At 39.5% G+C, this 15,615-nt stretch overlaps 1 protein-coding gene across 1 annotated transcript; it reads left to right on the plus strand.

Moving 5' to 3' along the window:
* Window positions 1–467: 467 nt before the first annotated feature.
* On the plus strand, window positions 468–15,454 carry idh2 (isocitrate dehydrogenase (NADP(+)) 2). Its single transcript, XM_038705628.1, has 11 exons — window positions 468–671; window positions 7,413–7,504; window positions 7,965–8,130; window positions 9,032–9,192; window positions 9,312–9,455; window positions 10,548–10,684; window positions 10,824–10,975; window positions 11,071–11,183; window positions 11,403–11,500; window positions 11,583–11,675; window positions 15,060–15,454. Exons 1-11 carry the CDS (start codon window positions 557–559, stop codon window positions 15,142–15,144), a joined length of 1,356 nt encoding a protein of 451 aa, XP_038561556.1. The 5' UTR covers window positions 468–556; the 3' UTR covers window positions 15,145–15,454.
* The last annotated feature ends 161 nt before the right edge of the window (window positions 15,455–15,615 follow it).

The following is a 15,615-nucleotide window of genomic DNA, read 5'->3' on the forward strand; positions in this document are numbered from 1 at the left end:
AATACAGCAAAAAAAAGCTAGAAAACTACTCTTTTTGCATTAGAGTCAATGGAGTGCATCCATGAAAGTGTCGGGTGTCCTATACTGCGCTGTGATTAGCCAGCTGTGTATTTGGGGCATGGCTTAGCGAAGGGTCAGTTGAGAGCATAAATTCATTAGGAATGTGTTCACTGAGGTAATAAATCAAGTTATTAGTAGGGTCATTTTGTCATAGACTCCAATGCAATGAGTTCTTTTTGCAAACAGTGGAGTCGCCCCCTACTGTCCGTTAGAAAGAATGCAGGTATTACAGGCATGTAAGTGGCTTCGGTTTTCCCAGAGGTTAAAAAATCACGTATTTTTGAATTGCTTGGCTTGCCATAGTTAACTGCTGGCGTTTAACCGTAGTATAGTTTCTGTCCCTCCTCTGACTGTGACTAATGACGCGACGACCCGGGGGGGGCGGTGCTGGGAGTTCTGCTCACTATAATCCCGAGTACCTCGGATCGCTTCGCCCCCTCGCTGCTCTGAGTTTCGTCGAGTGTCAACCGCAAAGTGATTCGGCCCGGGGACAGACATGGCTGGATATTTGAAAGTCCTCAGCTCTCTTTCGAGATCTGCCGCTGCTTTTTCCAGAAACCCCGCGGTGCTTGCCCCGGCTGCAAATTGCCAGACTTTACCTCAAAGAAACTGTGAGTGGAGACAAATAGAAGGCTAACTGGGGTCACCCTCAGCATCTTTATGTCTGTCGTTTAACTGCTGTTTGACCTAGATTTCGGTTAAGATGAGGCCTTTTAATTTAGCAAGATAATGTACGTTAATATCAGCCTAGCCAGAGACCGACGAAATCAGCCAGCCGTTAGAAGCCGGTGGCGCCGTGCTACGCAGCTATGCTAGCCAAGTTGCGTGTGCTGTTGGTCGACTGGGATGCTGCTAATGGTTTTAATGGTTTTCTAGGCTTAGGGGCAACGATGCTCCAAATGCTTCCGAGTGTCTAAATGTTTGTTTTATGCCTGGTCGAGGTCAGGTTGTTTACATAATCAGGAGGCTGTTAAACGTCGAGAGATATGAGGGCCTAGAAAGCAAAACCGACTGTCTTTGTCTTATTACCCATCCAAAGTTTGAGGAACAGTTGATGGCAATGCGAAGCTATGTGGTCACATAAATTAATTAAAACGATAACAGTCAAGAATATACTAAGAAAACAAATGTGCCTGGGCAAGTTTACATCCTGGTAAACCTTGTAAGAAGAAATTAATCAAGGAGAAAATGTGCGGTGCACAAACTGGCAGCCGATGAATCAAACGCATCTTCCGTTTTTTTTAGCTGCCTGTGCGGAAACGTCGGTGCTCGCGACTGGGGATCATTGTTCTCAGTCAAGATAAAGTTAAATCGGTTGTGCAGATCCAAACTGACTAAGGTGCTCTTCAGCCGTCATGTTAGTGCGCCTCTGACCTGAAAAACTTTTCACAAGGTCAGCCACCGCATACGAGACTCCGCTATAAGAGCAATGGCTGCCGCTGCCAGTGCTCGGTCTGTCCTACACAATGTTTTCCATCGGGTTTACATTCACTGTGCTGCGTATTTACTTTAACACTTCAGACCCTAGCGTTGTGGCTGTAAAACCCTGTGCGACTTGTTAGTTTTATGCTGGCCATATAAACGTTTACAATTTAGATTTTCATTTATGTAGGAGCCAGAAGAGCAGCCTAAGTAAATCAGTTGCGTTTTAGTCTGTGATTTGGAGCAGGGATCCCGATTCATCACGTGGACTCTGCGGGCATCCTAAATTTCATACAGCAGGAATTTGCGCTGGTGTTGTAGATGTGTCTCCACGCAACCCAAACTAGCACCACAAGTTCCCTTTTATAAAATGGTGGGTCAGATGAAGGGCATGATAGAGAATGATAGGAGCCCAGTTTGAGCCTCAGGTAGATGAAACAACCCATGCTTTTAAAGCAGATGGTCTTACTTGCAATAAGTGAAAAGTTTGTTTGGTGTTTAATTAAGAAAGTGGCAGGGATGTGATTTTCAGAGCAAGTTTGAGAATGTAAGATTGACGAAGCTTCATTTCTCTTTTTAAATTGCAGTCACAATGAGCTTAGGGGTCTTTGCCAGCACAACAGCTGTTTGCTTCAATTACATGCCCTTTTTAAATTTCACTGTGCTCATAAAATTGGCCATGCGAAGAGAAGGTGTAATGCTCCCGTTACAGTTCGGTTCTCATATTTGCTTTAAATCCCTGATCTTCAGATAGGGTATTTGAAACTACTATATACTGAAAGTTGGCACTGAATGCAAGGTTTGATTGTTTGCCTTCTTTACTTATTCTTTCATCAGATATTTCCTGGTTTTAAGGAATGATTTGGTAATTTTTACACTGCAGATTTATCCCCAATGCACGTACAAATGATGTGGCAGGCAGGCTCACATGACTGTTTCAGCTCGCCCTTCAGCGTCCAAAACTATTCAGACATTACATAACTACTCAGCTCCCTGCTGCACTCCCCTCCCCCTGCACTGTGATAGTAGAGTCCTGTTCTAGCAGATTTAGGTTAAACAAGTTAGAAAGGATGCCAAGCAGTAGCTGTTAATGACATACCCATAATGCACTGTGGCAGAAACTGTACTGTTCGAATAGCAGATGGCGAATCACAAAGTCTGTTATTAAATTAACAAAAATCCTGTTCACCTTTGGTTTGAAAAAGCAGATTTTTATTCTGTTATTTGATGGACTGTTTTCAGTCGTAGCGGCTAGTGATTCTTTTCATTATTGATTAATCTACCAATTACTTTATCAGTTTTATCATTTGGTTTATAAAATAGTAAGGCATGCCCATCAAAAAATGAATCTCAAGTTTACTTCTTCAGATTGCTTTGTTTATCAAACCAACAGTAAAGTTAGTGGACTAAATGATTAATCGACTAATTGTTTCATCTCAAATGACAGAATGTCTATACAAGTAATAGGTGGGCAAAATTACCTACAATTTATGCCATGGTAGGCCTGGGCTATGCGTTAATTATCACGATAAATGTCAAATCATTATATCAAGTTTTAAGGCTGATTTTTGCTCCTGAATGAAAGTTGAAGAAACCAGATGGTGAATTGTGGTTTTAAGCTATTCTTTATTATAATAATAATAATAATAATAATCCTTATTTGTAGAGCACTTTTCAAAAACAAGTTACAAAGTGCTTTAACAAGTGTAAAGAATAATACAAAAAACAAGATAAGAGCATGAAAACATTGAAAAGACTAAAATACAGATTAATATAAAAATACAATAAAATAAAAGGGATAAAATAAAGTCAAATAAGATCGGGAAAGGCTCTCCTATAAAAGTATGTTTTAAGAAGGGACTTAAAAGAGTTCACTGACTCAGCCGACCTGATTTCCTCGGGCAGGCTGTTCCAGAGCCTCGGGGCCCTGACAGCAAACGCTCTGTCCCCTTTAGTTTTCAGTCGAGACTCTGGAACAGACAACAGACCTCTGCCCGAGGATCTCAAGGTACGTGCTGGTGTGTATGGGACTAAAAGGTCAGAAATATAACAAGGCGAGAGGCCATGAAGAGCTTTAAAAGTGATCAGTAGAATTTTAAAGTCAATTCTAAAACATACTGGGAGCCAGTGTAGTGAAGCTAAAATAGGAGTAATGTTGTCATATTTCTTAGTTCTGGTTAAAAGCCTGGCAGCTGAGTTCTGGACAGTCTGGAGTCGATCAATAGATTTTTGGGTTAAACAGGTGAAAAGGCTGTTGCAATAATCCAGGCGTGATGAGATGAAGGCGTGTAAAATGGTCTCGGTGTTCTTAAAAGTTAACATAGATCGAATTTTAGCTATATTTCTAAGTTGATAAAAACATGATTGAACAAGCTTTGTGGTGTGCTGCTCGAAATTTAAATTACTATCAAACCAAACACCAAGGTTCTTTGCAACAGGCTTAATGTGATTTACTAGGGATCCAGCAGATGGCAGTATTTGCTTTGCCACACCATATTTAACTGGACAGAATGAGGAGACATAGTTGTTTACAGACACACAAAACTTCCTAATTGACAGGTAGGATGAAAACCATTCTAGGGCAGTACCAGAGATCCCCACCCAGTGCCTCAGTCTGTCTAACATGATGTTGTGATCAATGGTGTCAAAAGCAGCGCTAAGGTCCAGGAGTACAAGGACTGAGCACATACCTTCATCAGCAGACATTAAAAGGTCATTGGTGACTTTAAGCAGGGCAGTCTCGGTGCTGTGGTACTTCCTAAAACCAGACTGAAACTTTTCAAATAATTTGTTATTTTCCAGTACAGTGAGCAGCTGTTTGGACACAATTCTTTCTAGAATCTTTGCAATAAAAGGCAGTTTTGAAATTGGTCTAAAATTATGTGGGAGGGAGGGATCTAAACCAGGTTTCTTTAAAAGTGGGTTCACGCAAGCTGTTTTAAAATAATCAGGGACACAACCAGTAGATAGGGAGCTGTTGAAAACAGAGATCAAATGGGGCCCAACAGAATCTATTACTTTCAGTAAAAACTTTGTAGGTATTACATCAAGTGGGCCGGAGGACACTCTCATTTGTGATACTGTTTTTAAAAGCTCAGACAAGTCGATGGGATAAAACTGGTTAAAACTTTCTTGTTGCTGGTGAGGAACCTCTGAGTAAGAGGCCGCGGGGGTAATAGAGGCTCTGATTGACACCACCTTATTGGTAAAATAAGATAAAAACGATTCACAGTCATCATTACTTCCAGCTGAGGCACAAGGAGGGGTTGGGTTTACCAGCTGATCCACAGTCTTAAACAGAAACCTGGGATTGTGTTTGTGTAGTAATGAGTTCAGAAAAATAGTGTGTTCTCGCATCCTTAAAATTAATAAATCCTTCAGACTGAGGTAATGGACTTGGAGACTGGATTTTTTCCATCTGCGCTCTGCTTTCCTGCATTCCCTTTTTAGGCTGCGAATGCTGTCATTTATCCAGGGTTGCTTACTAGCTTTATACGCAGGCCTAACCTTTAGAGGAGCAGTAATATTTAGTGGCGACAAGCAGATATGATTGAAGTGATAAATATCTTAATAGAAACATTACGTGCTAATTTGTTCGTGATTCAAATGAATTAAATCAAACATTTATTGAACATTTGTTATTTTGTTATTGAGGAAAAAAAAAAAGGCAATTATCATTGTTTTATTGCCCAACACTATGTCATGGTATTTAAATACATTTTTTTTATTAAATTTTATTTTACAGTGACTGTATTCTATCAAAGTATTTCAGAAATATAAGGGATACTCCACTCAACATGGACACAACTGAAAACCCAAAGTATATTATATAAGTATAGTAGTCAATGTACCATAGTGCATATCTGTCAAGTACATTTATATACAACAGCACACACACACATGCAACAGCACTTGGTGGTCGTCCCACATTTGCAAATATTACTGGCGTATTTCAAGTCACATCTCATATTTACTGCATTTTGTATAAGTGGGCGCTACATCACAGCCACCAAAAGACAAAATAAATGTAATATACTGAACACACCTTTACGGGAATCGGTCAGTTTGAAAACCAGTCGGGACATAACACTGGCGAGAGCAGAGCGGGCTTTCTGGTAACATCAAAGCCAGCTGAGCTAGTGTTGCAGTATGAAGTTCCACAAAAAGAAACATGAAAAAACTGTTTTCTACATCCAAACTGCTGCTCTGGTTATTCAGTTGGCTTCAAATGACACTTACCATTCACACATTTTCTCTCAACTGCTCCCTCAGTATTACAACATTAGTTCAACATCCCGTCCCGCCCTGTTGAGTACATTAGTCCTGCAACAAGCTAAGGCCAAGTTTAACAAGCTAACCTGCAAAATAAACAGCAAAGCAACTAAAAATGGCAAAACTTACATCTTTTTTTAAAGTTTGATGTCGGTATGGATCCATCCTTGAGATTAGCTCAGTAGGGTAAGAATTATATAATGCCACACGTATGCCAAAGCCCAAACAATAGCTAGAGAGATTACTTGCACACAATATTCAGAAACACAGATGTTTGTTTTTCAGTGCGCTTCACATCTTTCTGTCTGCTTTATGCTATTGCATAACGTAAAGGTCACAGCTGTCTTTGATATAAGGTTATTTTCAGTGCGTCAGGGTCACCATATATCTGTAGTCGGCAGGACAGAGGGTGTTTTGACAGGTGTTACCAAGGTTTCATAATCCCAACTCGGTCAATGTCTTCACAAAGCCACGTGGATTTTTAAAATATTTTTATATATATAAATGTAAAGTTTATTATGTATCTATTCCACCAGACACCTTATGCTTACTTGCATTATTCTGGGAAGGCTTTGCAGTAGCAGTGAGGGAGAATTAACTTGGCTGAGTAATCTGTCACTTGATCCTCTGCACCCCCCCCTCGTACTTTTCTACTTACTGAAAGGGTCACACACTAAGCAAAATGAGAGCAGGAATGATTAGAGATAATAATCTACGTTGATCCAACTGGAACACAAATAAGTTGAGACTACTCTAAATAGGCATTGTTGGTGTGGAAATAATGCACACTTTGAGTTATTAAAGTTACGTGTGGTTTTTAAAAATGGGATGAATGTGAGTTATAATTAGGCTTGAAACTGCATCTTAAAGGTACGTGTAGTTTCTGGCAACGAGGGCACTATGGAGCAGTGTTTTTGCAAGTGAGTCACGATTTGTTTGTGTCACACACACGCTCAGCAACGCAATACTTTCCTGTCGCCTTATTTTAGGCTATTCCACTGATCAGCTGTCTGGAACAGTAAAGTGTCTAGAAACGTAGCATTCAAAAAACCCAAAGAGAAACTTTAATCCTCACTTTTGAGAAGCTGTAGCCAGCAAATTTTAATTTAATGGCAAGAAGTCACTGGAACTGTACGGTTAATCAACAGCAAATTAATCTACAACTATTAATCAATGTCAGAACAAAAATGTCAGGAAAAAAAATTATCTGGTTACAGCTTCTAAAATGTGAGGTGTGCTGCTTTTCTTTATCATATAAACTGAATATCATTGGGATATGTACTCTTGGTTGGAAAAGATGATTGAAATGGTGATCCTTCTTTAAACTACTTTGACACTTCATAGACTGAACAATTCATTAAGTAAATAAGAAAGTAGGCAGATTGATCGATAATGGGAATTATTATTATTATTATTAGTTGCGGCCTGAGGCACAGATGTAACCTGGTAAATGTGAAGGAAATGGAAAACACTGTCCTCTGCAGACAACCCTTAAACAGGATCTCTCTCTTTTTCTTTTTTCCCCCACCCCAGTTAATGCAGTTTCCTGTGTTTATGATTGTTGCTCAGCAGTCTTTGGCCCTTTTTTTTAAATAATCATTTTGCAGGGAATGAAAAGCTGGTTTTACAGAAACCCCTTCTGTATGTTTGATTGACAGATGCTGACAAACGCATCAAAGTGTCCCAGCCGGTGGTGGAGATGGACGGAGATGAGATGACCAGGATCATCTGGGAGTTCATCAAAGAGAAGGTGATGAAGTGGCATCTAGGGGTGGAGGGGTAAACACACAAAAAAATGGTGTGAGTCTCAGAGGAGGACATGCCCATGCTGTCTGAATCGGCTATTTTTACATCAGACTGACACGTGCATGTGGGGGGAGGGTTATGTGAAAGATTATGTGTGTGTACGATTTTGGGGGAGGGGCCTGTGTGATGTTTCATTCAGTCACTGGCTGATTGCCTCCAGAGAGAGCAGCTGGTGCGTTTGCTCAGGAAGAAAACGTGGAGAATCATGAGATAAAATCCCTGAATGGTTTCTGGCCACTGCATTTTAAAGGATGTTTTATTTGGTATCTCAGGAAACCGGGCTGAATATAGCTTTCTAGACAGCAGGACAGTGTAGTTAGACCACTGTAATTAGTAGATGGTAATTCATGTCTGGTGTGTGTTATTTTTTTATTTATTTATTTATTTTTTTTATGGTCCTTTAGCTCATCCTGACCAATGTTGATGTTGAGCTGAAGTATTATGACCTGGGTCTGCCGTACCGTGACCAGACTGATGACCAGGTCACCATCGACTCTGCCCTGGCCACTAAGAAGTACAATGTGGCGGTTAAATGTGCCACCATCACACCTGACGAAGCCAGAGTGGAAGGTATGTAGTAATAGGCCTTTCCGACAGATCGCGACTACCGCACTGCTGCGCCATGAAACTCATTATTTTCAATGGCTGCGCTGCACCAGGGCGGTTTGTTACTGCGTCCAGCAAAGCGCAAGCGTTGCGCAGCTCACCGCTTGGTGAACTCACGTGCACACCACGTTTAAAGTTTTAAATGGTTGAACTTTTGCGCTGAACCACGCATCCAGCACAGCGCAAATCGCTTCCTGTCTGAAAGGGACCTAAGGCTCTGAAAGCCTATGAAACATGCATATCTAATTACAGAGCAGTTTAGACTTACAGCCATTGCTTCCCTGCCAGAATGATTTTTCCTGCCCTTTGTAAAGCGCTTTGAAATCACAGATTTTGCTAATCAGTGCTATATAATTGCTATATAAATACATTTTTATTTTATATTCACTCTTATATTATATTCGCTCCAGGTCAATACATGAATACAATGTAGGGGAACCATAATTTATGACATGAATATCGAGCTGTATTGAGGAAGACTTAAACTCATTACTAATGTGTTCACTGAGGTAATAAATCAAGTCAGAAGTAGGGTCATTTTGTCATAGACTAATATACATTTGGACTTTTTGCAACCAGTGGAGTTGCCCCCTATTGACCATTAGAAAGAATGCTTCAATTTTAGACCTGGAGGTTCCTGCTTGGTGCACACTTAAATTATTTATTGATGCACAGATGTTTTAGGCAAATGCTCTTCCCCTGCGTGCAAACTTGCATCTGCAGCATGTACAATGAGAATGCTTCATTTTAAATCAGCAATGTTGTCATGTAGGGTGTTCAAAAACAGTATATGAAGGTGAACCCATGATTTTGTTGTGTGGTACTCTGTAGCATGTTTGTCTATTGTTTTTTTTGTTTTGTTTAGAGTTTAACCTGAAGAAGATGTGGAAGAGCCCCAACGGAACCATCAGGAACATCCTGGGCGGCACAGTCTTCCGTGAGCCAATCATCTGCAAGAACATTCCCAGGCTTGTTCCAGGCTGGACGCAGCCCATCACTATCGGCAGACACGCCTTTGGTGATCAGGTGAGTGTCCTCCTGAAAAGCTGAAGAAAATGTGGCCGTTAAGTTTGCAGTAATATTTTCAATTTCAAGACTGATAGATTTATCAGATTTCTTAAAAACCTTCTTTGTGTCTCGTACAGTACAGAGCAACAGACTTTGTTGTGGACCAGCCTGGCAAATTCAAGATTATCTTCTCACCTGCTGATGGTAGCGCAAACAAGGAATGGGAGGTCTATGACTTTCCTGCTGGTGGATGTGGAATGGGCATGTACAATACTGATGAGGTCAGTGTGTATTTCTGTTTAAAGGGCAAGTCTAGCAGTATTGCTGTCAACAAATCCCCCCCCCCAAAAAAAACCCACCAATAAATGGGTTAGTCTCTCAATTCTTTATGGCTACCCCACTGCGTCTGTGGCGCTCCAGATTCATTTGTTCCCACTGAAGACATAAATCAGGAAAAATGAGTCAGGATTAAATTAAAATATACTTTCATTAGTGAAAAAGTTAAATAATTTCCTAAAATAGCTGGGAACACTAGTTTTTAGCAAATATTACTCAAACAGGAGTAAATGGTGTATTTGGTGGGGGCTAGTTTCCTCTGCAGATTTGGCAGCAGGACTCAAAATAAACTACATTTCCCATGTTTATCATACTGAAGGAAAAATTAATGGATAACAGTGTAAATTTGTGCTTCGTTAATGTGTTTTAAATAATCTTTGGACAACAAAGAAGGTCTATGGCACAGAGGGATTTGACAATAAGAAATAACTGAGTTTCACGTCTTTCTCACACACAAGATTTCCCTCTGTGCCAAAATGCTTTGATGGAAGATTGTGTCCTAAAGTCTCTGGTTAAAGATAGCAAAAGGTCCTGCATACCTGAGTAACAGTCTTGAAATGTTGAAATGTTGTAGGTGTAAGCTTCAGAAAGTCTGTATGACCTTTTTTTTTGTATTTGTTGCTTTAAAAATGTTCATTTATCACTGAGAGGAATACAAAATAATACAAACTTGCTTAATTCTTGCAAGTAGTCTCCACCCATTTAGGTGTATGGTCTGTGCCGTTATCCCTCTTGATACAGCGAGATTACGACACCTAAACTTTGAATTGTATGCCTTTTTCATGTTTGAAGAACACCTGATAGTGCTGTGGTTTATTGTATTGACACAGCAGGCTTTGCAGTAGACTTCTTTTCAGCATGCTTTGCTACTGTTTTGTTTGCCTTCATCATCACGGTCTGTTTGATTTGACAACATCAGAGGTCAGAGCAGATGACTTTCAGCTTGTGAAGGGGAAAGTTGTTAACCTCTGTACCACAGATTAAAAAAAATGCTACAGCATTTGTGAACCGTTTGTCCCCCCCCCCCCCCCCAACAGTCTATTACAGGCTTTGCACACAGCTGCTTCCAGTATGCCATTGGCAAGAAGTGGCCACTGTACATGAGCACAAAGAACACCATTCTTAAAGCCTATGATGGCAGGTTTAAAGACATCTTCGAGGATATCTTTCAAAAGTGAGTGTCTTCTGTCTTGGTGTGTGTTTGGTGTTCAGTCTATCTATCTATCCATCTATCTATCGAAAAATCTAAGCACTTTTTATCACTTAAAAAAGCAAAAAGTACCTTTATTATATAATGTTTGTGCTTCCTATAGGCACTATAAACCAGAGTTCGACAAATTGAAGATCTGGTATGAGCATAGGCTTATTGATGATATGGTCGCCCAAGTGCTGAAGTCTTCTGGAGCCTTTGTGTGGGCTTGCAAGAACTACGACGGTGATGTTCAGTCTGACATCCTCGCGCAGGGTGAGATATTTGGACCGCAACACAACTACTGCTTCTTAGGAAATTAAGATGTGGGTTGCATTAAAGAAGTTTGTGCATTTTGTTTCTCGTTCTAGGTTTTGGCTCTCTAGGATTGATGACATCAGTTCTCGTGTGCCCTGACGGCAAGACTATTGAGGCTGAGGCTGCCCATGGCACTGTGACCAGGCACTTTCGTGAGCACCAGAAGGTTGGTAACCATCTATATCAATCTTTGGGCCCTGCATTGGAAAGTATTTCAACTGGGCAATGAAACAGAAAATATGTTATTGTTATTTATGGGGTTGTACTGACATCCAGTGGTGAGAATGAGAAGTAAGCTTAGATGCCCAAAACTAGCAAGTAAATTATTCTTTACATTCATGATCAATTAAAAGTACTGTAGTTAAAAATGCTACATTATTCTCAGGGAAGGCCGACCAGCACCAACCCCATTGCCAGCATTTTTGCCTGGACCAGAGGCCTGGAGCATCGTGGCAAACTTGATGGCAATCCCGACCTTATTAAGTAAGAGACATTAAAATTTGTATGAAACAGAATGGCCCTGGGATGAAACGCACGTTTTCTAAACATCTTTGTTCATCTGCAGGTTCTCCCAGACTCTGGAGAGGGTGTGTGTTGAGACTGTTGAGAGCGGTACGATGACCAAGGACCTCGCAGGCTGCATCCATGGCCTGTCCAAGTAAGTTCAAATACGTGTTAATGCTTACATTTTACAATGGAGTTGTTGATGTAGCTATGACAACTCTATGTAACATATTACTTATGAAGATGATGATCATATATACGATATCCACGTCATTAGAAAAGTTTCTGCTCCTAGTAATAGCTTTGCCTGGAAAACTCTTCCTATCTACATCATACCTAAAATATAGTATAATGTGCAACAGTTGCGAAGGACATGCATGTATGGGGGGGTGTTTGGGGTGTAGAAAAAGATCAGGAAGTCATGATCAGGTCAAAGGTTTCTTGTAATCCATGAAGGGGGAAATAAGATTCAAAGTAGTGTGAAGACACTGAGTTAATCAGTTAGTCAAACAACAGATATATAATCTGCAACTATTTTCATTATCAATTAATCACTTAAGGAATTTTAAGGGTAAGTTTTCTATTTTGTAACCTGTAAGCTATTTTCCAATGTTTTGTGTCTACGTGACTAAAATAAATTATCGGCAGCAGCAAAACAGGGCTGCAACGCAAGACCCCGCGACCTGTCAAACAGGGTTTCCGCAGGGTCTTAAAAAGTCTTGAATTTCAAAATAAAAATTTAAGGCCTTAAAGTCTTAAATTTGCTGATGTCTTTGGTAATTTTAAACAGGTCTTGATTTTCCAACCTCCATATAACGCTACCGCTGTATTATGACTACAAAGACCAGTATGCAGCTGTTGTGTTATTGCTGCAAGTCTCTTTCGGATGAAATGCTTTTAATTATACAGAAGGTAGGAGGTTCTCATTTTGCCTATTTTTTATGTTAATTTCTACAAATGTATAAAGCATTAAATTAAGACACAAAAGGCAAACATGAACAGTCCTATCTGTAATAATTCTGAGGTCGTAATAACAGTGTTTTCCTGCCATTATAAGGTAGTGAGGCTCAAAACTGCTTGGTGCTGTGCCATGAATATAAAATCATTGTGGAGGGCATCAAAACTAACTAAATGACTTTTCCCAGATATAATACTAATTCCTCCCCAGTAGAGTTCTTAAGCAATTTTTGCTTTTGGGGTGTAGTTTATTCAAAATCTGCTCTAGATTTTCCTACTTATTACTCACAGATGTGGTAATAACAGTGTTCCAAATTTATGTGGAATTACATATTTCTTTATTGGAAAAGATAAAGATTTTCATTGGGATGACCACCAAACCCCCAACACAAAAATACCGTCTTAATTTTTTACATTATACCGCCCTGTGAAAGCATGTTGTTACCCCCACGGACAATATTTTTATTATTTGTAAATGTACCTGCTTTGCACCTGCCCTGACTTCTCCCTGCACTCACTCACACACACTCCTTTACCTCTGGTCTCTCACAAACCCGCAGACACACTGGCTTTCCCCGCCTCTCTCTGTCTGCTCCACTGAGTTTCTCCATCAGCAGTAGGTTATGTTTTATAAAGTCGCCAAAAAGACACAGAACTCATCTTTTTTTCCTGGATATTTCCACCCGTGATCCTTTTTCAAGGCAGCAGGTCCACCGCATTCCAGCTTGTTAATTACGTAGCTTATCAATGTCATCGTCCATCCCGGTGTTTCATTGTTGACATCGTCCAATGGCAATTTTGTAGCCATCACTCAACCCTAATTTGAATGCATTAATTTACTCTACAAGTAATTTTGTGACTGCATTTCCTTTTGTATGTTTCTTTTTTTGATGTGGTGATATAGGTCTTAAATTTCATCCATAGTGGTCTTTAAAAAGGTCTTAAAAATTCTGGTGAAACCTGCAGAAACCCTGGTCAAAGTACATCCACTGAGTACATGTTTTTCCCACTGAAAGGCTGAGATTGTTATTATAAGTGTCTGATAATACTGCACCGCAACTCCTATTCCTATAGGTAAAATTACAGTTTATGTCAAGGTTGGTTTTGACAAAAGCGATATAGCGACTGTTTCTGGTTAAACCAAAAGGGTCTTACACTCTTAACAAAACGTCTGTCTCTGTACGGATCCTTCCACAATGTTGTTAGACACTTGTCATAACTATCTGAGCATGTCCGTGGCAAAAACAAAAACTTTAGTGGACGTACTTTGACGGTGTGCAACTGCCCACAAGGATTACGTTGCCGCCAAGTCTCGCTGCTGCTGACTAGTGCTCACTCAATACTGAAACAATTTCAAAAAATGTTGTCTCAGTCACATAGACACAAACATGGTGTAATAGGATCCAGGATGAAAAATACAGAACTCAGCCTTTTAAGCAAAATGCCAAACATACCATAGTTCCAGCATCTCAGCTGTGAGGAGTTGCTGCTTTTCTGTTTATATCATTTTAATTTGAGTACTTTTGGGTTAGTCATACAAAATAAGCAATTCAAAGAATTCACCTTGAGCTTTGGGAAATTGTGATATTTTATCAACCAGTTTTAGGAAATACTCTACCGATGAATAGATCAAACAAAAACTCATTAGTCGCGGCCCTAACTTGAAGAATGTATCAATTTAGTCAATGTAGCATCTTTTTATATTTTGGGACATTAAGCTTATAATGGCGCACAAAAATGAATGTTTGATACTTTCACTAGCAGATTTCCTTCTTTGAACTGTGAATGAAAATATTCCCTTTGATTGAACCATCACCATCAATCTGAACACTGACATCAGAAATGGTGTTATTTACCTGGATTCTGACCTGCCAGCATGTAATACAGGTTGGGAACTCGAAACCTCGTCCCAAACATTCCCCCATCTTGTTTTTAGCTGGCAGGAGGAGTTCTGTAGTCCATAGGGTGTAAGGTTTGAGGAGTTTTGTTTTTGTTATTGTTTTTTTTTATTTGTAGGCAGAATATCTTAAAAATGTAAACATCAATTTCACTGAACTTTGGTGCAAAGTTAGGCCGTGGTTCAATATTAAAGTGCATTTTTTTCCTAATGAACAAATGCACATTAACGATGAAGAGAGAACTGCACACAGGTTGCACGAATGTCCACCTACATCCAGATATACATAACACGGCATGTGCCGTCTAGTTTACCAACTTGTTTATTCACACGCAGGGTAAATGTACTAAATTAGCTAATAGTTGCATTGGTTCCCCTTCTAGCGTGAACACATCTTGAGTTTTTGTTTTTTAAGCATTTTTTTTTATCCATGAGACATTGCAGCTGACACATCTTGTCATTAATTTATTGTTGTTATTGTTCTCACCAAACTAGAGATGCACATAAATATAGTATAATATTGATAATGACAATGCTGTTTTTAACGAATATTATAAATGAATGCTAAATAATAATAAAAATGATAAAGGTTATTGATTCTGTTGCTACAGTATTATGTTTTATGGTTTCCTGAAGCATTGTATTGATTTCTCTGATCGGCTCTGTCTTGTCTTGCCTTCTCAGTGTCAAGCTGAACGAGCACTACGTCAATACCACAGACTTCCTCGACGCCATCAAGACAAATCTGGATAAAGCCCTCGGCAAATGAAGGACTTGAAACAGTATAGTTAGCCTGGAGAAGGTCATGTCACTCGTCTGTTTTTGTACTTAATTTTTAACTTAAAAGGTCAATACATCCACTTGCATTTTATCTGAAGTAAATAAAAAAGTACTGTGTAGGATTATGTAAGGCTCTATTAGATTATTAAATATGATGCCTCCCTAACTATCTGTCCCATTATTTGCAAGGTTTTATATTTGTTATGTGAAGTACTGTATTAATTACTGTGTGATACCATGGGCAGGACTGAAGCCTTTGTCAAACATATTTGCCAATAAATCTCTTGTTTGACCCACAATTGGTATTTTCTTGTTTGAAATTAAAGAGCAACCATTTTAAAGGTAAATAAATTTTATTATTTTACAGTATTGTCTGGTACACAACATTGTACATACATTTCTATCCACATTATCTCCACACTAATGTCTAATACAGAAAGCCATTTAAGCTGAACATCTT

Source organism: Micropterus salmoides, unplaced genomic scaffold (assembly GCF_014851395.1).
Source record: "Micropterus salmoides isolate LMB-PRFRI ecotype aquatic unplaced genomic scaffold, ASM1485139v1 Ms_hic_scaffold_8, whole genome shotgun sequence".
In the NCBI taxonomy this organism is placed as follows: Eukaryota; Metazoa; Chordata; class Actinopteri; order Centrarchiformes; family Centrarchidae; genus Micropterus; species Micropterus salmoides.

Excerpts from the sequence above, each read along its gene's own strand:
- idh2 (XM_038705628.1), top strand. The coding sequence starts at position 557 with ATGGCTGGATATTTGAAAGTCCTCAGCTCTCTTTCGAGATCTGCCGCT. Across the intron at positions 9,456-10,547 it reads GCATGTACAATACTGATGAG|TCTATTACAGGCTTTGCACA; the intron begins GTCAGTGTGTAT and ends CCCCCCCAACAG. Across the intron at positions 10,976-11,070 it reads GTCTGACATCCTCGCGCAGG|GTTTTGGCTCTCTAGGATTG; the intron begins GTGAGATATTTG and ends TTCTCGTTCTAG.